The sequence below is a fragment of the Arvicola amphibius genome, chromosome 6, assembly GCF_903992535.2.
Source record: "Arvicola amphibius chromosome 6, mArvAmp1.2, whole genome shotgun sequence".
NCBI classification, from domain to species: Eukaryota; Metazoa; Chordata; class Mammalia; order Rodentia; family Cricetidae; genus Arvicola; species Arvicola amphibius.
Window position 1 is genome coordinate 11,067,222 of NC_052052.2, and position 20,003 is coordinate 11,087,224.

The window sequence follows — 20,003 nt, forward strand, 5'->3', positions numbered from 1 at the left end:
AGAATGCCCTGCAGGCTTGCCTATAGTGATCTTATGGAGGCCTTTTCTCTTTCTTTCCTTCTTTCTTCTCTCTCTCTCTCTTTTTCTTCTTCGAGACAAGGTTTCTCTGTAGCTTTGGTGCCTGTCCTGGAACTAGCTCTTGTAGACCAGGCTGGCCTCAAACTCACAGAGATCCGCCTCCCTCTGGGATTAAAGATGTGTGCCACCACCACCAGGTTAGGAGGCCTTTTCTTTCTTTCTTTCTTTCTTTTTTTCTTTCTTTCTTTCTTTTAAATATATATATATATATATATATATATATATATATATATATATTTTTTTTTTTTTTTTTTTTGGTTTTTCGAGACAGGGTTTCTCTGCAGCTTTTTTAGAGCCTGTCCTGGTTAAATATATTTTTTAAGGTTTATTTAATTATGTATACAGTATCCTGCCTGCAGACCAGAAGAGTACCCCAGATCTCATTACAGATAGTTGTGAGCCACCATGTGGTTGCTGGGAATTGAACTCAGGACTTCTGGAAGAGCAGTCAGTGCTCTTAACCATTAACCACTGAGCCATCTCTCCAGCTCCCTAAGAGGCTCTTTTCTTAATTGAGGTTCCCTCCTTTCCGATGAGCCTAGCTTGTGTCCTTGTGTTGAGCTGACATAAAGCTGCCACCCAGACAGAAGTTATGAAGGCTGCTTGGGAAACGGGGCTGTTTTGGAGGTAGGAGAGCCACCAGGGATTTGCAATGACCTGAAGTTGAGGACTGGACTTCGAAGATGTTGGAATGCTGGGGAGGATGGAGGGTTGGGCTCTGGAGTCAGGGCCAAGATTGGGTGCTGGAGCCTCAATGCCCTCTGAACCCATGAACCCTGGGGCATGTATGGAGGGGTTGGAAGAGAGATGGGTAGGTGTTTCTGACTGGCCAGGCCTTGGCTCTAGAGACTCTAGCGTGCGGGTATGTCTGGCGTCCCCTGTGGGCAGGGGTGAGGACTGCCAGATTTGTGATGGGGGAGGGGCGCTGTCTGTGCTGGTCCTGAGTGGGGGTCTCCAAGGAGTAGGGCAGAGATCCTGGGAGGAGGGTCTTTGAATGTTGCAGGAGAGGGGGATGGGAACAAGGAGGGAAGGGGTGATCTCTAAGGAGTTGTGCGGGTTTTCAGGCCTGAACAGAGAGAGCCCTGTTGCGGGGGTGGGGGATGACACGGTGTCTCCGCGGAGTTGGGAGGGGGCCCGGGGTCTGTGAGGTCCCGGATCTCAAGTCCCCAGGTCTCTACGGAGTTGTGCCGGAGTGAGTAAGGCGGTTGGGGGAGGGACGGAGAGACAAGGTCTCTGAGTCCCTGAGTGTTTGAGGTCCGAGTCTCAGGGATGCCGGGTCTAGGAGTCCCCGGGTCTATGAGATGCCGGCTCTATGAGGACCCGGGTCTGTGTGATCAGAGTTGTGTGATCCCGCCTGGGTCTCCGGGGCTCCAGGTCCCCAGGTCTCCGCGACCCCGAGTCCCGGAGCTCGCAGGTCTCAGCCGGCCCGGGACTCGGAGGAGGCGGGCCCGCCCGGTCCCCGCCGTCCCTCCCGGCCGGTGCTGGCGCCGCCCCGACTGACATCAGTTCCTGCCGCCGCGCACAGCCCGCGTCTCCTTCCCGGCTCCGCGCTCGGGAGGCGGCGGCGGAGCGAGGCCCGGGCGAGGCGAAGCGAGCGCGGCGGGCGCCGGGGCCCGCGGCCGGCACCACGGAGTCCCCGCACGGCCGGCGGCAGCGGTTGGCGGCGGCCCCGGGCGCCCGGCGCGGGAAGCGGCGACGGGGCGGCGGCGGCGGCGCCATGGAGCCGCGGGAGGTGAAGGACCGAATCCTGGAGAACATCTCGCTGTCGGTGAAGAAGGTAAGCGGCCTCCTTCGGCCCGGGCCCCTCCCCGGGCCCTGTCGCTCACCTCCCGGGTCGCCTCTGTGCCTGGGATCCCTTGCCACCGACCTCCCGGCGACCCGAGCCCTGCAGGGGAAGCGGGCGGCTCCCGGGAGCACCGCGGCCTCTGAGCTATTTTTAAGAAACAAAGTTGAGGTCAGCGTTCTCGGAGCTCCCCGGTGCCCGACCCGGCCTTGCCGTGCCGTCCCTAGAGGGGCCGGTGACACTTCGGGAAGGCTCCGGGGACGACCCGACACAGTGAGCATCCCCGAGGAATCCACTGCATCCACCCTAACTCAAGGCAAAGGCCGAGGACCGGCACTTGCCTGACGTCCTGGAGAGTCCCCAGGTCATCCTACTCCGGGATGACAGTTTAGAAAAAGCTCATTGCAGAGTTCTGATTGAGGACCCGAAGTGCCTAGGATTGTATTTTTGGATAGTGAGTCGTGGGACAGATGACACTAAGAAGCTTTGCAGCAGGGCTTGCTCGTGTTGGTCATCGCCCCAGTTCCTGGTAGGAATGACTACCTGTCAAGGGCATGCACATGGGTGAGGAGACAGGCCAGTCTCAAAAGTTCGGGTGTGGTGGTGCCTGTCTGTCATCCCAGCGCTAAGGAGGCCAAAGCAGAATCCTGAGATCTAGGCTCGCCTGGACCACTTAGTGAGACCCTGTCTCAAAAAAACAAAAAGTAATAGGTAGGACCCACAAACCAAAAAGGATCCCAAGCTAGGTGGTGGAATTCATAGTCACCGAAAACCTACATGGGCCATCAGAAGAGATTTATTTCTATTTAGTTTTTATTATTTGAACTCCTGCCTTGCCTGACTAGAAAATATTTAACTAGCTTTCCTTTTCTGCTCTTTTTATAAATTATATTTTATTTACTCTGCATATGTGAACGTGTGTATCTCTATATATATGGGTGCCCACATGCCTAGGTGGGAGAGTGGAGGTCAGAGGGACAACTTTTGAGAATTGGTTCTCTCCTGTCATGTGAGTTCCAGGCATCAAACTCAGGTTGTCAGTCTTGGTAGCAAGTGCTCTGCCCGCTGAGCCATCTCTCTGGCCCTCTTCTTGTTTCTCTTTTCTTCGTTTCTTTTTTTTAATAGCCTCGCTTTGTAGACCTGGCTGGGCTCGAACACTACCTCCCAAGTGCTAGCATTAAAGGCGCACACCACTATGCCTGGCCTCCTGTAAGGGCCCTTCTGCTTCTAGCTGGGCATAGCAGCACATGACTTTGTCCAGCACTTGGGAGGCAGAGGCAGAGGAAGTCTGCTTTCTATGAGTTTGAGGCCAGCCTGGTCTACATAGTTGGTTCCAGGACAGCTGCCAGAGCTACGTAGTGACGTCATAACTTGAAAATAAATAAAAAAGATTTCTGCTTCTAATAAGACTGCTTAGTTGGAAGGCAGCTTGGAGCTATGTGGTGATAGGTCTATCTCAAAACAAGGAAGAGTCCAGCTCCAGCAGTGGATACGGAGGCCTCTGCAGGCCAAGTCTCATCTATGCTTTGAGAGCAGCCATGGCAGGCCCGGTAAAGGTGGTGTAAGTCGGTAAAAGTGCTTGCAAGCCTGAGTTGGTGTGCAAACTGGACGGCCTGGGTTCAATCCCTAGAACTCACGGTGTAAGAAGAGGATTAAATTAAAAACAACAACAACAACAAAAAGTTGGAGCTGGGTGGTGGTGGCACGCACCTTTAATCCCAGCAAGCCTGAGGCAAAGGCAGGTGGATCTCTGTTAGTTCAAGGTCAACCTGGTCTACAAGAGCTAATTCCAGGGGCTGGAGAGATGGCTCAGTGGTTAAGAGCATTGCCTGCTCTTCCAAAGGTCCTGAGTTCAATTCCCAGCAACCACATGGTGGCTCACAACCATCTGTAATGAGGTCTGGTGCCCTCTTCTAGCCTTCAGGCATACATGCAGAAAGAATATTGTATAAATAAATAAATCTTAAAAAAAAAAAAAGAGCTAATTCCAGGACAGGTTCCCAAGAAACCCTGTCTCAAAAAAAAAAAAAAAAAAAAAAAGTTGGTAGCGAGATAGCCTGGTGGCTAAGAGCACTTAAGAGCACTGGCACTGCTTGTGAGTCCAGTTCCACATGACCCACGCCTGTTCTGTCTTCTCAGGCACCTGCACTGTGTCTACATACCCACACACAAGAGACACACATTAATAAAAATAATGAAAATAAACCTTTTAAGCTGCAGCCATGGCCTCCAAAGACTCTGTGTTGGTTGAGAGAGGGGGCCTTAACTAAGCCTTGACAAACTGGTAGAATTCTCAGAGAGAAAGAAGTAGATATTCAGGCTAGAAGGAACATCCCCACAGAAGTGGGAGGCCCCTAGGTGATCTTCTGAGGACACTGGGGAGAGAGACTAATTTCAGAAGGATCAAGGGTTCTGCTAGATGTGGCTAGGATGTTCACCCTGGAAAAGTCATGCAGCCTGGTGCACAGGCCAGAGGCGCACAGACCCAGGCCCGGCTTTGGATTCTGGATTTATCACTGGGCACAACAATGCTGGCAGACCGTGGAAGCTCTGTTGACGTCTCCAGTCATGCTATAATGGGAATTCAGTTCCATGGGATGACATGCCTGCAATGCTCAACTCAATGTCTGTCATACACTTAGGCCGCAATACTGTCTCAGCAGCCACTACGACCTGCGGCATTTCCTTGTCTTTTCTCCCTGTGGTGGGGCTGGACCCCCAGGGCCTTGTGCATGTTCTGTGAGCTTTCCACCGTGACCTACAAACACAGCCCTTTTTAATTTCGCTATTTTATTTTACCTTATTTTTTTTTGATAGTCCAGGCTGACAAAAATGGCCTCTGAAGACTTTTGATCTCCCCCTCCCCCTCCCACGTGCTGGAGTTATAGGTGGGCATCACCACAACAGTGTGTTGCTGAGGATTGAGCCTAGGGCCTCTGGATACTGGGCAGGTGCTCCGCCCACTGTGCTACATCCTGAGTGTTCCTTTTTTACCTTTCTGAGACAGGGTCTAACTACGTTGCCCAGGCTGCTCTTGAACTTATGTCCTCTTGCCTTTGCTTCCAAAATAGCTGTAATTATAGACCTGGGGCACCGTGACCTGCTTCCTGTAAACTTAACGAATCTTCTTAAAGGTATTTTCAAACTGCCTAGCCTTCACTGACATTACCCAAGTCTTTCTTTTTTTTTTTTTTTTTTTTTTTTTTTTTTGCCCTAGAGCAACCAACTGAAGGGTGAGGCTGTATCCCAGAAAACCTTTATAACAATAAGTAGACCAAAGTTTGGTCCCCAAGCCGTCGTTTATATATGGACACGTGGGTCTACCCTAAAAAGTCCCTGTCAGGGCAGGCTGGGGAGCATTTTCAGAAGAGTGAGTGGCCAGCCCATGTGTATTGCAGCAGCATCTTTGTGTTATAGAAGGTTTGTGGGGTGAGTGTGGGCACCGTGAACCACATGGTGATGAAACATATTCAGGTTCGTGAGTACCTTCCCATGATCCTCATTGTTGTAGGCCGGCAGTTCTCAATCTGTGGGTCGCACCCTCCACAGAGGTCGCATATCAGATATTTACATATAATTAGTAGTAGCAATAGCAAAATGACGGTGGTTATGAAGTAGCAACAAAAATAATTTTGTGGTTGGGGTCGCCACAACATGAGGAACTGTATGAGGGTCGCAGCATTAGGAAGGTTAAGAACCACTGGCCTAAGCCCTAGGAAGGTCACATGGGAAAAGGTCTCCATCCACCTGGAAGCAACCTTATAGTAGCAGGTGAGGAATTAGCCAGGCTGGGGTGGTACATGCCTTTAATCCCAGCACTTGGGAGGCAGAGGTAGGTGGATCTCTGTGAGTTCGAGGTCAGCCTGGTCTACAGAGCTAGTTCCAGGACAGGTTCGAAAGCTACAGAGAAATCCTGTCTTGAAAAAAACCAAAAAATAAATAAAATAAAAAAGAAGAATGAGGACTTTTTAGTCCAGTCTTATCGAAGACTGTTTCAGGTTCTAGCCAGTGCTGTACAGAGTGTGATGAAAAGTAAGATGTATTCTAAGAAAACAGGTCTTTTCTTGAGTGAGGAAGAGAGACAGGGTGTCACACTGTAGCCAGATCAAACTCCCTGTAGCCCAGGAGACCAGCCACCAGTAACAATGCCTCCCTGGCATTGCAGGCCTGTGGCAATATGCTAAGCAACACGTTCCAAAAACATACACATATTACACACACCACACAAACATGCATCACACAGGCATGCACCACACACACCACACAATGCACCATACACATATGTACTGTACATACATGTGCCACACATGCCACACACATGCACCATACCACACATACACACACCTGAAAATATGGACTGGGGGTGTAGTTCAGTGGTGGGCTTAGCATGCATAAAGTCCTGACTGGATCCCCAGCACTCTGTGGGGGTGCACACCTGTAATCCCAGCACTAGGAGGTAAAAGCATGAGGATCCAAAATTCAGGATCATCCTCAGCTACGTAGAGAGTCCTAAGCCATCCTAGGCTATACCAGACTCTGTCTCAAAAACAAACAAAACAAAACAACAACAACAACAACAACAAAAGCCAAAAAAGCCCCCCCCCCCGCCAGATTTAAACAATAAAAACCCACACATACTCAGGAGCAGGAAGGCTAGGACAGGAGGATTGCCATGAAGCTAAGGCTAGCCTAGACCTGCTTTCAAAATTATTATTCTGATTATTATTTTTAATAATAAAGCCACAGGTACTTCAATACTTCCAGTATACAATGAAAAGTAGCTGTCCTGTGTCTTCCTCTTTTTAAACATTAGGGAAAACGAACTCATGAGACATTGAATTTAGCACAGCGGCTGCTGGTCCGGCCTGCTTCTTCACCTGCTTGGTTTGAGGCAGACTGCCGCCTGCTAAATGAGGCTCAGAGGGCCTCCTTCCCCCCAGTCCCCCACAGCCGGAGGCCCCCATCACCCAGAGCCCCTTTCCCCTCCTGGCCCAGTGGATCTGGATCCAGGCTGCAGCTGTTTCCCAGCCCATCTGAGCATTGCCGCTGCAGAGGCTGTGCTGGGGGTGGCTTTTTCCCTGATTTTCTTTTGTTTATTTTTTGAGACAGGTCTCTACTGTCTCCCTGGCTGTCCTGGAACTTGCTTTGTAGACCAGGCTGGCCTTGAACTCACAGAGATCCGCCTGCCTCTACCTGCTGGGCTTAAAGGCCTGTGCTCCCACGTCTGGCCTTTCCCCACTTTTTAACTCCTTCAGATAGCTTTGCCCTGCTAGTAGTGCATTGAAAATTAGTGAAAGTCCTGGCCCATTGCTCGAAATCAATAGTTTTGTTCTGTCTGCTTCCAGGGAAAATGTTCTACAAACCCCCAATGACTTAAGATGCCCCAGGTGAAGAGCTAAATAAAATAATAGCCACGCACTCATTCTACCAAGTAAGGTGCTTCCCTTTTCCTTCTGCTGGATTGTGGCTCTGGCCATGGCTCTTCTTCGGTTGCAGAAAAGGCTGTGAAGGACCCAAGGACCCCCAGGCAGGAATCACAGTATACTGGCCGGCTCCGACCTTGGAGGTCACCCCACTGAGGCCTAGGACCAGATGTGAGACAAGTGTTCCCTGCTTTTCCTGAGCCCTGCCCATTCGGCTTACAATATACTTCTCTTTTTATGCGACTCTTCTGACATCAGGTTTCTATTTGAAGCCGCGTGACATTGTGGTCCTTCCCACCCCATCCCAGAACACTCGAAGCCTTGTCCATCCTGGCCCTGGCTCTAGCTTAGAGCCATTCATATTGAAAGGCCTGCTCCTGGGCAGAGAGAAACGGCCACCTGCTGGCAATAGTGGGCAGACCAAGGCCGACACTCAGGAGTCTGGTGGCTCCGTTCTGTGGTGGTTTTGTGATCTCCCAGGAAACTCATCTATTTGGAACCCGGTCTGAAAGAAGGTCGTAGAAAAACTGGGCATCTGCTGCCAGCTGTCACATGTTAGGTCTGGCAGCAGACTGAGTGAGGGTGCAGTGGTCAAGACAGCGAGAAAGGAACAGTGTGCATGTTGTGGGGAGGAGAAGGCTGGCCCTTCGAGGTCGCTCATGGGGCAGACCGTTTGTCCTGCTGGAGGGCTTACGTTGGCCCTACGATTCATCGTCCTGGTGTGCGTGTTGCCATCAGAACTGACAGTACTCCGTACCCACAGGAAACGCTGGGGCCTCCTGTCTGCTGCACAGTTCTCCCAGGTGGCCGCTCTGGTGCGAAGGGGGTCACCAGTGTGGCGTTTGGAACCTGCCCTGCAGTGCGGCTAGAACTGGCCCCCTGGTCCAGCCTAGGCGGCAGTCCTGGTGGGTGTGAGCGGATGCTCCTTGCCAGTCTGTTCTCCCACTCATCCTCCTGGCTGCCTCCTGTGTGTGAGTGTCTCGAACACACATGTGAGGCAGGGGAGTGGTGAGGTCTCAGGCCAAGGCTGGAAGTTCACTGGTCTGTTGGTTTCACCTGGGACCTGGGCACGTCCCTTGTCCTCTAGGCAGGTGGCCCTGCTTCAGTCTTCTCTGTCACACTTGTGTATGTGTGTGTGTGTGTGTGTGTGTGTAGAAGGTATCTGTTTCCTATAGTCTATTGTCTTCCCCAGATAGCTGTTTAATAGTGGGACCTAAGAAAAAGTAACCCATTGGCAGGGAAGAACAAGGAAGAGACTGTGCACATTTGAAATTCCCACGATCCCCACCATAGTTTGTGGAAGTCAGTCACAGTTACTGATCAGTTTTAGCACAAGATCTCTGCTTTTGCTTTTTTTAAATGTTTTAATATTTTAATAGTTACAAATTCTTACATTTAAATCTTAACACATTATTAGTTACCACTCATGCATGCTATGGGGTGGGGTCCAGCTTCGCTATTCTGTGCAGATACTTGGTTGTCAAATCACCAGCTGTTGAAAGGACTGTTGTTTCTCCCATTCGGTTGTCTTGTCATTTGTGTTAAAAATCCGTTCACCGTATACAAATGCACTCGTTTCTGGAGTCCATTCCGTTCCCTGTTAGTAGAATAGCACTTGAAGTCCGGCGTCTTGGAGGCAGGCGTGCTTATGAATGGCTACTGAAGGGCCATTTCTATTCCCGCTCAGTGCGCAGAGGTAAGAATTGGAGTATGCAGGCACACCACCCATTAGACCACCCATTCTCTCAATTGACGCACATAACTCCCTTTCAAAGCAATCATATCAACTTTCTATTTCCATTCAACCTCATGGGGGTGATTTTGTCCTTCCTTTTTATGTATCTGTAAAAAAATGTCTCAAGCCTGAAAAGGCTAGCTTCAATTTTCCTCAACACATTTACTTATTTGCTCAATTATTTTATTTAATGTAAGAGATCATTGTCTCCTCTTCACTGTGAGGGTATTGACACAGGACAGCTTTCACTAGATCTTGCTCCTGCCCTGCTACAAGGATAAGAACTCTTATGCCTTCATGAAGTAACCCTAGCCACTGGCACATGACACCCTATCAGCCCATTCCTCCTCACATATACCTATTCTATGCATTCCAACGCCGATTAGATTACAGAAAAAGAAAATCCAAATTGCTAACTCTGCCCCAATGCAAACAGTTTAAAAGGTGGCAGAGATGTTGAGGTTGCCTGCTTAGATTCCAGTTTGTGCATATGGATGCTCCCCTTCACTGGGGTAAGAAAGTGAAAAAGAATATAGGTTGAACCAGAAACATATTAAATTTAGATTTATGAAATTCACTGTGGTAATAAGACTGCTTAGTGGAAATATATAATGGGTAGCTAGAAATCTAAGTCTGGAGTTCAGACAGGTGTAGAGAGAGAAATGGATTTGCTTGTACCTGCATGGAGAGAGGTATGCATGAACTTTTAGAGGGGACAGATAGGGTATAGAAAATAATACAACACATAACAAAGTGATAAATTTGGAAGAAGGACCAACTGTGTCAAGCCACAGGTTTATTAATGGCAGTTTTCAAAAAATATGAGTTTGACTACGTGGAGGTTGTTGGTAAGTTTAGGAGGAGTGCTTTCTAGGGCAGTGTAGACAAGGTCGGAAAGCAGGGTCCAAGTATAGGAAATAAGGAAGCAGTCAGGCATGGTGTTGTATGTCTGTAATCTTAGCACTCGGGAGGTAGAGGCAAAAAACTTCTAGATTGAAGCCAACTTGAGCTGTAGCATAAGACCCATCTCAAGAAAGGCTTAAAAAAGAAAAAGAAAAAAAAAGAGGGAGAACACACCTATCTAAACAAGTACCTTTTGTTCCAATCAGTTTTCATTGTGATTGAAAAGGCAGAAAGGATACAAGGTTGTGTACTGGAAGGCAATAGTCTGTGTAAAGGTAAACTACTAAGTCTGCTTTTTTTCCTTAGATGGTCTCATGAAGGTCTCAGGAAGCCGCTGTTGGCCTTGAACTCACTATGTAGCCAATGATGACTTTGAACTACTGATCCCCTTCTCTCCGCATGGAGCGCCACACCCAGTTTTATGTGTTCTGGGGTTAGACCCCAAAGGTTTGAGCACGTTAGGTGAGCTCCCTCCCTGTCCACTGAGCCACATCCCTCAGCCTTGCCTCAGACTGGTCATCTTGGGTGTTAGGAGGCTGCTGAGGCATGAGGCAGTCTGACCCACTGAGAGGAAGAGGGGATCCCACAAGTGGGCTCCCTACATTTAATCTGTTCGGAACCAACTCCTGTGTCCACACCTTTCCCATAGCAACACCACACACTGGCAGAGTGGCCCTTGTTGCCTGCCTCACGCAGGGGAGACTCAGAGGGGCAGGGTGTCCAAAGCCGTTAATCTCAGAAAGAGCATGGTTGACCTTGGAACCAGTTTTCTGGCTTCTGCTTTTTTCCATTTCTCTATTATGTCCGCCTTAAAATGATAGTCGTGTCTCTCTAGGTCGGTCTTTGTAATGTATCAAACAGTGGATTCCATTACGACACTCATACATGTGCGTCATTATACTTGCTCATGTGTGTCCCCTACTGCACTGGGCTCCCCGTCCCTTGTGGGCCGGCCCGCTGTACACAATTCGCGTTTTATGAATTCGCCGGTGACTGCTGTGTGCTGAACGCTCTTGTTTCGCTAGGGATCAGCAGTGAGCCAATTCTGGGAAACAGGGTTACATTCTAGGGACAAACAAGAGGCAGGTGGCAGTGGGGGTCTGTGGGGATATGTCAGTCAGTAAAGTGTGCAAGGACCGGTGTGTGATCACCAGAACCCACTTTAAAAGGCTGCTAATGGGACCATGCCTGCCGTCACCTGGTAAGGCGGTGACAGCAAGGTTCCCGGGCTTGCCGGCTAGCCAGCCCTGCCCATCCAGGAAATTCCTGGTCAAATGTGAGACCTTAGCTCAAAAACCCCAAAGTGGACAGTGTTCCTGAGGAAGTGACGTTAAAGGTGGCCCCCTGACCTCTGCATACCTCCCCACACACAAACAAAAAATAAGTCTTTGGTTTGGTTTTTTTGTTTTTTTGTTTTTGTAGCCCAGGTTGTCCTGGAGCTCGCTCTGTAGACCAGGCTGGCCTCGAACTCAGAGATCTCCTTGCCTCTGCCTCCCGAGTTCTGGGACTTAAGACATGCACCACCACCTTCTGGCCATGTAAAAAAGTAAGAATTACAGTGGCTGGATGTGTACCCCAAGCCCTCCCCATATCCTTAAGTAACCTTGGTTTGTAACCTAGAATGTTCCTGGCTGGCTTCCTCACCCTGCGTTTGCGTTTTCAGCCTGTAATGTTATCTAACTAGACCGTGGCATTGCATGGGCCTTGGACTGGAGAAGGGTCTCCGCCATGTTCTCCAGACTAACACTGTATTTAGACAGTGACCTTGGTGGCCATTTTCCTTTGGCGGCACACTGCTTGGGTGGGGGAAGCCCTCGTGAGGTCACGCAGACACAGTGGAGAGAGGAAAGGGAACTGAAAGAGAGCAGAGAGGCAAGGAAGGTGTAGCTTGGGAGCCGGGTTTACAGGAGGCTTGGAGAGATCCCTCCCCTGCATCAGCATGGCCCACAGCACTGGTGACTGAGAAAACAGGCGGGGTGTCTGCCAGCCTCTGCCAGCCTAGAAGAACAGGAGCAGAACCCCGAGCAGTGTGTTTTCTCAGGCCAGTGCCTGCCTTCTGGACCTCTGGTGTTTGCCAGGGGCTCTTTTTTTTTTAAATATTTATTTATTTATTATGTATACAATATTCTCTCTGCATGTATGCCTGGAGGCCAGAAGAGGGCACCAGACCTCATTACAGATGGTTGTGAGCCACCATGTGGTTGCTGGGAATTGAACTCAGGACCTTTGGAGGAGCAGGCAATGCTCTTAACCGCTGAGCCATCTCTCCAGCCCTGCCAGGGGCTCTTGACCTTGATTCCTCCCAAAGGGGTTCCTCAGGCTAGTTCCCAAGGTGGGAGAGGACTTTGCAGTCTGGGCCGTCTCTTTCCTGGAAGAAGTATTCAACTACTTAAAGAATTGTTTTGAGTTCTGGAGAGATGGCTCAGCTGTTAGGAGCACTGGCTGCTCTTGCAGATGACTCTGGCTTGGTTTCCACCCTGCACATAATGGCTCACAACCATCTTTAACTCCAATTCTGGGGGATCCAACGCCCTCTTGAGGTTTTAGACATGCTATGGCCACATACACAGATGCAGGTGAAACAATTTATACACTTTTTATTTATTTATTTATTTATTTATTTTGTTTATTCATTTATTCATTCATTTTATTTACTCATTTACTCATTCATTCATTCATTCATTTATTTATTTATTTATTTATTTGGGCAGGGTTTCTCTGTGTAACACAGCCCTAGTTGTCCTGGAACTCACTCTATAGACCAGGCTGACCACGGGCTCTGCCCAAGTGCTGGGATTAAAGGCATGCACCACCACTGCCTGGCGCAGCTGGTGCTCTTAGCCACTGACCCAACTCTCCGGCCTATTATTATTATTATTATTATTATTATTATTATTATAGATAGGGTCCCATGTATCCCTGATGGCCTCAAATTCCCTGTGCTACTGAGAGTGACTGAACATCTGACCTCCTATCTCCACTGTGATACAGGCGTTTGCTACCTTCTCTGATGTACGTGAACACTGGGCCTCCTGCATGCACACCGAGTGTTCTCCCACCTGAGCTGCATCCCCAGCCCAGGCTCTTAGAAACCACATTCTGCCAATTTACCTAAGAGATCTGCCCTCCTCAGACACCATTACAACCTAAACAAGGCACACACAAACTCCAGAACCTGTTTTCCTTTTTCCCTCAGCTGCTTCTCAGTGGATCTGCCAGCCTAGTGTAGTGTCTGCTGCTGTTCAGGGCTGTGAGCAGTGATTTGGGGAGGTGGCAGGAAAGCTGTAGGATCAACTCCTGTATGTTCAGCAAGCTTTAGTTTTACCAGTATTGGTTCAAGGACAACGCAGGATAGGACCAACAGACCCTTTAGGGGTGACTGCCCCTCGGAGACATCAGCTCAAGTCAGGAGTGCCATGCCCGCGAGGAAACTAGACTGGCCCTGTTTGAATCTCAAAGTCTCTCATTGGTTTTCATGCAAGGTGATTTTTGCACTCTCTGGCTCCGTGGGCTGCTGTAACTGTTGTCACTGGGAATCAGTTCCAGGGTAAAGTGGAGTGGGACTTTAGGGTAGAGACTGTAAAACCAGGAGACTGAGTCAGAAGCTCTGCAGGTGTTGTTGGAGCTGCAGACAGCCAGGGCTGTATGCTAATGCTGTGGAGGAAGAAAGCAACCAGAACATTCCAGCACCATAGTCTAGGTTACTAAGCCCCTTGAAACCTTTGCTTTATCTCAGGTGGGATAGAAGCAGGGGTAGCCAGCTCCTGGGTCTCAGCTCATGTGGCCAGGTGGTATGGAACATGTCTTTGCCTTCCTCGGCCATAAAGCAAGGGATCTGGTCCAGGGGTTATTTTTCTGACTTTGCAGGGTGTGTGTGTGTGTGTGTGTGTGTGTGTGTGTGTGTGTGTGCTCACTTTGCTTGCTGCCACACACTGCCCCCGCTCTCTGGGTCTCTCGCCTTTCACATGCCATCCTGCATGGGGCATTTTTACTGAGGCTGTGGGAAACTGTTGATGGCCAGATGGTTGTCTTAGAAACACTTGATGTCAGGGCTCTTCCACCCTGGCCAGCATCCAGTCCTGACTAAGACCCTGCAGTTGGCAGTGGTGTTCTGCTCCTTGGATCACATGACACAGGCGTTATTGTTCTTAAGGAGCTTCGTGGGACTGGAGATGCAGCTCAGTTGGTTAAGGGGGAAAAAAACCTGTCTAGCTAGAGTAAGGCTTGGGTTGTGCTCGCCAGGCGTGATGACGGACACCTCTAACTTCAGCATTTGGGAAGCTGAGGCAGGAAGAAGGGACATTCATGATCATCCTTGGCTGCATAGTCAGCCTGGACTATTTGAGATCCCCTTTCACACCCCTAAAGAAGCTTCATTAAAAGAAAAAAAAAGTCTGCCTTGGTTACCTTGTTTGTGCATTTTTACTATGCACCTATATATCTGTTTGTTTTTAATAGACTAGGTGATGGGTGCCAGTCTTTCCCTTCAAGACTCTGGCATCTGTGCCTGAAGATGGTCCAGACTTCTGATCAATATTAAGCTGGGCCTGGTTGCAAAAGTTTGTAATGCCATCTCATTGGGAAACTGAGGCAGGAGGATCTCAAGTTCAAGGCCAACCTGAGTGACCTATTGTATCAGTCAATGTCGGTTGCTGTGAAGAGGCACAATGGCCAAGGCAACTCTCGTAAAGAAAGCATTCCACTGGGGGCTTGCTTACTGTTTCCGAATCTCAGTCCCTTATCATTGTGGTGGGGAGGGTGGCAGCAAGGAGCGTGGCAGCAGGCATGGTGCTCAATAAGTAGTTAGACTACATCCCGATCCGTAAGTAGAGAGAGAGTCATGGACCTGGCGTGGGCTTTTGAAATCTCACAGCCCACCTCCAGTGACACACGTCCTCCCAAAGGCCACGCCTCCTAATCCTTCCCAAACAGTTCTACCCCCTGGTGACCAAGCACTCAAATATATGAGCCTATGGGGGCCATTCATATTCAAACCTCCACATACTAAGGCTTGTGTCTCAAGATGAAAAGTTTTAAAAGGATCAGATTTATGGAGGCCCCCCTGAAGGGACATAGTCACACTGGCCCCCCTGAAGGGACATAGTCATACTGGCTCTTCTCCATCTGCCACTGGTTGGACATGTTCTCTTTTGGCCTCTTCTTGAGAAGTTTGGGGATCAGGATTTGAGGACACCCCGATTCACAAGATGATAAATGGTGTTGTATGGCTCAGTCTCTGCTGTCCCTCCGAGGACCTGCGTCAGAAAGAGCAAGTGTCTGTGACGCCCACCAGAGAGGTTGTACACACAGCAATCTCAACACTTGACAGGCTGAGGTGAGAAGACTGCAAACCTGAGGCCAGCCTGGCACACACAGTGAGACACCCTGACTCAAAATGGCACACGCAGAAAGTCCTGTGGTCTGTCCGGTCAGTGACCGTGCCTGCAAGAGAATTTCAAACCGCAAGGCACTTCTGGGACACACGATTGCTCGCACACCCGGCCACAGCGTTGAGTGAGGGAAGCGTCACGTGTAGACCAAGGACCCCCAGAGGATCGCTCTGTCTGCTCCAGCGCTCATTCCAGCTCATTTAAGCGTGACTCCCATCGACTTAATTATTTAAAGGGTAACAGGTGAGATAGCAACCCGTCCTTCATTGGCTTCTGAACCTGGAATCTGAGTTCTCTTAGCAGTGGGCCCTCAGAATATGCGTGTTCTCTGTGAGGCCATCAGGAAGGCTGCTGTCACCCCTGGCAGCAGAAGAGAGATGCATCTTCCATGTTGCCAGGCTGTTTCTTTTTATTTTTCTAGGTTTGTACCCTCTGAGTGAGCAGGGATGGGGCAGGTTTAGGAGCCAGGCTGCCTTGTGACTGGCAGGTGTGAGATGTGCATGCGCAGCCTGGGAGCCTCTTAGCAGCCGGGCGGTTAAAACAGCCTTTGTACAGCCCTGATCCATCAAGCCTTACATACTCTGCTGATATTGTTGAAGCAGGGTTTATCCTGCCCTGTGAAGACAGGAGTAGGACCCACTTTATCCCCAGGGCAGCCTCAGCCAGTGGCAGAGCTGGAACCTGGGTCTCTCTGTGTCTGGACAGCTTTGTGGCCTCTTTCAGGCCTGACTGACCAGGACATAAGAAGAGAGGTCACCTGCCCCCATCTTTGCACTGGGTCGTTTATGATCTTACACAGCTACCCTTTAACCAACCCTAAAGGGTTGCACGGGACCTGTCATGGGATTCAGTGGTTTGGTTTGGTTTTGGTTTTGGTTTTTCGAGACTGGGTTTCTATGTGTAGCTTTGGCACCTGTCCTGGAATCGGGGTTGTCCTTTGGCACTTGTCTATAGGAGAGGTCTCAGGACAGAGAGTGGAACCCGCCCGATCAGAATGCTGTGCGTCAGGCAGCTCTTGGCTCGGTGGTGAGTGCCACCCACGGTTCCCCGAAGTCACAGGGCTGATGCAGTCATGTGATGGCCAGTTTCCCCGGGGTGCTCAAAGAGTGCATCGTCCTGGCTTTAAGGGAGTTGAGGATGAACCAGGCAAGTGCTCGCTGGGCCCGGTGCCTGAGCACACCCCCAAATGGAGGACAGAGTAATCAGCTTAGCTAGTCCAGGGTGTGGTCTGGAAACAGGCAGCCTTCAAATGGGCAGCCCAGATGATTTTGCTTTTTTGGTATTATTTTATTTTGTCTTGTAAGTGTATGCCATGTGTGTGCATGTGCCTGCAGAGGCCAGCATAGGGAGATTGGCTTCCCTGGAGCTGGAGTTACAGACAGCTGTGAGTCACCTGATATGAGCGCTGGGATTGGAATCCACGTCCTCTGAAAGAGCAGCCAGTGCCCTCAGCCACCGAGCCACCTCTCCAGCCCCTTGATAGTTTTAAATTTCCTCTGGTGGGAACTTTCTTACAGTCCCATTGTCAAGCATACCAGCCCACCTGTGTCTGTCGCAGGAGGCTGGCTTTCTTGTTCCACCTGTTTTTCCCACCATCCTTTTAGCAAAACTGGTTAAAGGAGTTTTTGGTATTTGTCGCCAACTGTTCTTGGGGCCCTCCCTTCCTCTCTGCCCTTTCTCTCGGCTGTCTTATTTTCCTATTATTTTGAACATGTTCTTGTCATCCATAGCATTGCCTATAGACAGTTCTTCCCACAGGACCTGATACCACAATTACCTCCTTTAGAAGTCAGTGATAATAGCTGTGGTGGTGGTGCATGCCTTTAATTTTATTTCTTGGGAGACTGAGGCAGGCAGATCTCCATGATTTCGAGGCCAGCCTGGCCTACATAATAAGTTCCAGGTCAGCCAGGGCTACACGGAGAAACCCTGTCTTGGGGAAAAAACTAGTGGCAAATATCCCTAATGCCATCAGGGCTGGATCGTGGCTCAATTGGCCAAGAGCAGGGTTGACACCATGGAGTCCTGGGCTCCATCCCTAGCACTCCATAAACCAGGCCTAACCAAACCTGCAATCTCAGCACCTGGGAGTTGGAGGCAGGAGGATCAGAAGTTTGTCATCCTGGGCTACATAGCAAGTTCAAGCCCAGCCTGGGCTACAAGAGACCTTGACTCAAAGCAGAAAGATCAAGAACCTGCTGGGTGTTGAATTCCAATTATTGCAGTCCTTTAAAAAAAAAAAAAACTCCTTGTTTACTCGAAGCGTGTTCAATGGCACTTCCCTGCCTCCCAGCCCAGGGTTTGTCAAGGTCCTCGGCCACTGTGACCCGGGGAACCCATGGTGCCCTCTGTCTGGAAATTCTTTCCCGTGGCTTCTGCAGCATATGCTATCTGATCTGACTTCTGTCACCCCGCCGATCTCAGTCACCCACCCCGTCAGCTGCTGGGCTGCAGCCATGCTGGATCACTTAGTGATAGTCCTGCCGCGGGACCTCACGCCTGCTGTTCCCCTAGCACATTGGCCTTGCATGGGACTTCCTGGGGTTGCTGAAAGAAAGGCAGTTTGTGGCCATCTACAAACTCTGCTGTCTTGGTCCAGGAAGGGGCCTGGGTATCGCTGTTTTTCTCAAGTTCTCCAAATGCCCTGTGGAGCACCCTAGTCAAAGGCTGGCACCCCCTGGGCAACACTCGGAGGACCTTTCCCTGGCCTCAGCATCCAGCATGACAGTCTGTGCATCTCAGCCCATTTCCCCACCACCTGGAAAGCTCCCCTTTCACGTCTCGTGGCAGAGTGCCACCTGATCTATGAATGGGACCATTCTGTGGCTGGGACCAGAAAGCCTACACTCACCATCACTTCCTTTCCTCATACGTGTGTCTCAGCCATGGATGAACCCCTGAATACCACTTTCCACTCCTTCCTCTGCCTGACCCCTCCTCACTTCCTCCACCACCACGGCTGCCCTGGTGCCATTGCCCTGGTCCCCTCTCCCAACCAAGCAGTAGCCTGTGAAACACATCTGACCAAGTCGTCTTCTGCTGCTCAAGTCTTTAGCAGCTTCGCATCAAACTGGAGATGAAGCAGGAAGCTCTTTCGTGGCCACATCCCATACGACTCCCATCCTGGTTCCCTGAACTCAGCCATATCAACTTCGCTATTGCTCCTGCCTCGGGACCTTTGCTCCTGTTCTGAGACACAAGCACTCGTCCCTTAGAATCCTCAGTGATCATCCGTCCTCTGAGGGATCATCCCTGGTCCAGAATGAGCAACAGGCCCATGCCCTTCTTTGCTTTAAAGTAGTATTTATCATCCCTAATGCTATATCGAATGTATAGTTTCATATAGTTTATTCTTAGCACCAGAATGTAAGTGTTCCAGATGCCAGGACTTTGTAGATTTCTGTGAAGAATGGGATCTGAGACTAGGGACGTATTCGGTGTCGTCTGGTTATTTAGCATGCACAAGGCCCTGGTTTTGAGCCCCGGGCTGCTATATTGGCCTGCGATGGGGGGAGTGTTCATATCTATATATACTAGGTAGTTAGTAGTGTTTACTGAACTATATGACTCCTGAAGACTTGCGCCACCCACTTCTGGCCTCTGCTGAACTGACCTTAGGAGATACGGCTCTTCTCCTGCCCGGCTGTCCCAGTGTGTGCTGCTTGCCACCTCTGTCAAGACCTTAGGTTGTAGGCCAGCATCATTTTCCGCTCAGGGCTACGGACCCCTTTCCAGCTGTTTAACCTCTGTGATAGCTGCTGGATTCTGTCACTGTGACACCAAGGCAGCACAGATAACACACAGAACGGTGTGTTCTGCCAACTCGGAAACCTTCTGCCTTCGCCCAGGGGAAACCCTCTGATCAGCAGGGTGAGTTCTCCCCAGAAGTGAGGCTCGGGAGACACAAAGAGGGAGTCGCAGGTCCCTGGTTTCCAACTGCTCTGGACCATCATCCAAGAAACAGGCTCCACTCTACAGGCTTTTAAAGATTTACTTATTTTTATTTTGCATGTGTGAATGTTTTGCCCACATGTGTGTATGTGCACCACGTGTGTGCCAGCTGCTTATGAAGAAGGCCAGAAGAGGGCACTGGGTCCCCTATAACTGCAGTTACAGATGGTCGTGAGCCCCCTGAGTGAGCCCAGGTCCTCCGCAAGATTGGTCAGTGCTCTTGACCCCTGAGCTGTCTCTCGGGACCCACACTGACTTTTTCTTTCTTGGACTTTCTTAAAATACATTAGAAAATAATTTTCTTTCCTCCTCCTCCTCCTCCTCTTCCTCCTCCTCCTCCTCCTCCTTCTTCTTCTTCTTTTCTTCTTCCCCTTCCTCTTCTTCCTCTTCTTCTTCTTCTTTTTTTTTTTTTTTTTTTTGGCTTGGTTTTTTTTTTTGGCAGGGTTTCTCTGTGAAAGAGCCCTGGCTATCCTGGAACTTTTTGTAGACCAGGCTGGCCTCTGCCTCCCGAGTGCTGGGATTAAAGGCGTGCGCCACTGCCGCCTGGTTTAGAAGAAAATGTAAACAACGTCTTCACTTTTGTTTGCTTGCTCTGTGTTGGTCTTTGAGGTAAGGGCTGCCCGTGTAGCCTAAGCTAGTCCAGTCTCCAGTGCTGGGATGACAACGTGCACCATCACACCTGGAACTCTGACGTTAGTTCAGGGATTTTCAACCCAAGCGTGATGAAAATACTTATGTTA

At 49.9% G+C, this 20,003-nt stretch overlaps 1 protein-coding gene across 1 annotated transcript in view; it reads left to right on the forward strand.

Annotated features, from left to right (window-relative positions):
- The first annotated feature begins 1,733 nt into the window (after positions 1 to 1,733).
- Plekhm2 (pleckstrin homology and RUN domain containing M2) overlaps positions 1,734 to 20,003 on the forward strand; it is a 45,009-nt gene continuing 26,739 nt past the window's right edge. Inside the window, 1 exon segment of the mRNA XM_038333823.1 lies at positions 1,734 to 1,855. Within this exon segment, the coding sequence (XP_038189751.1) occupies positions 1,796 to 1,855 (60 nt within the window). The 5' untranslated portion in view covers positions 1,734 to 1,795.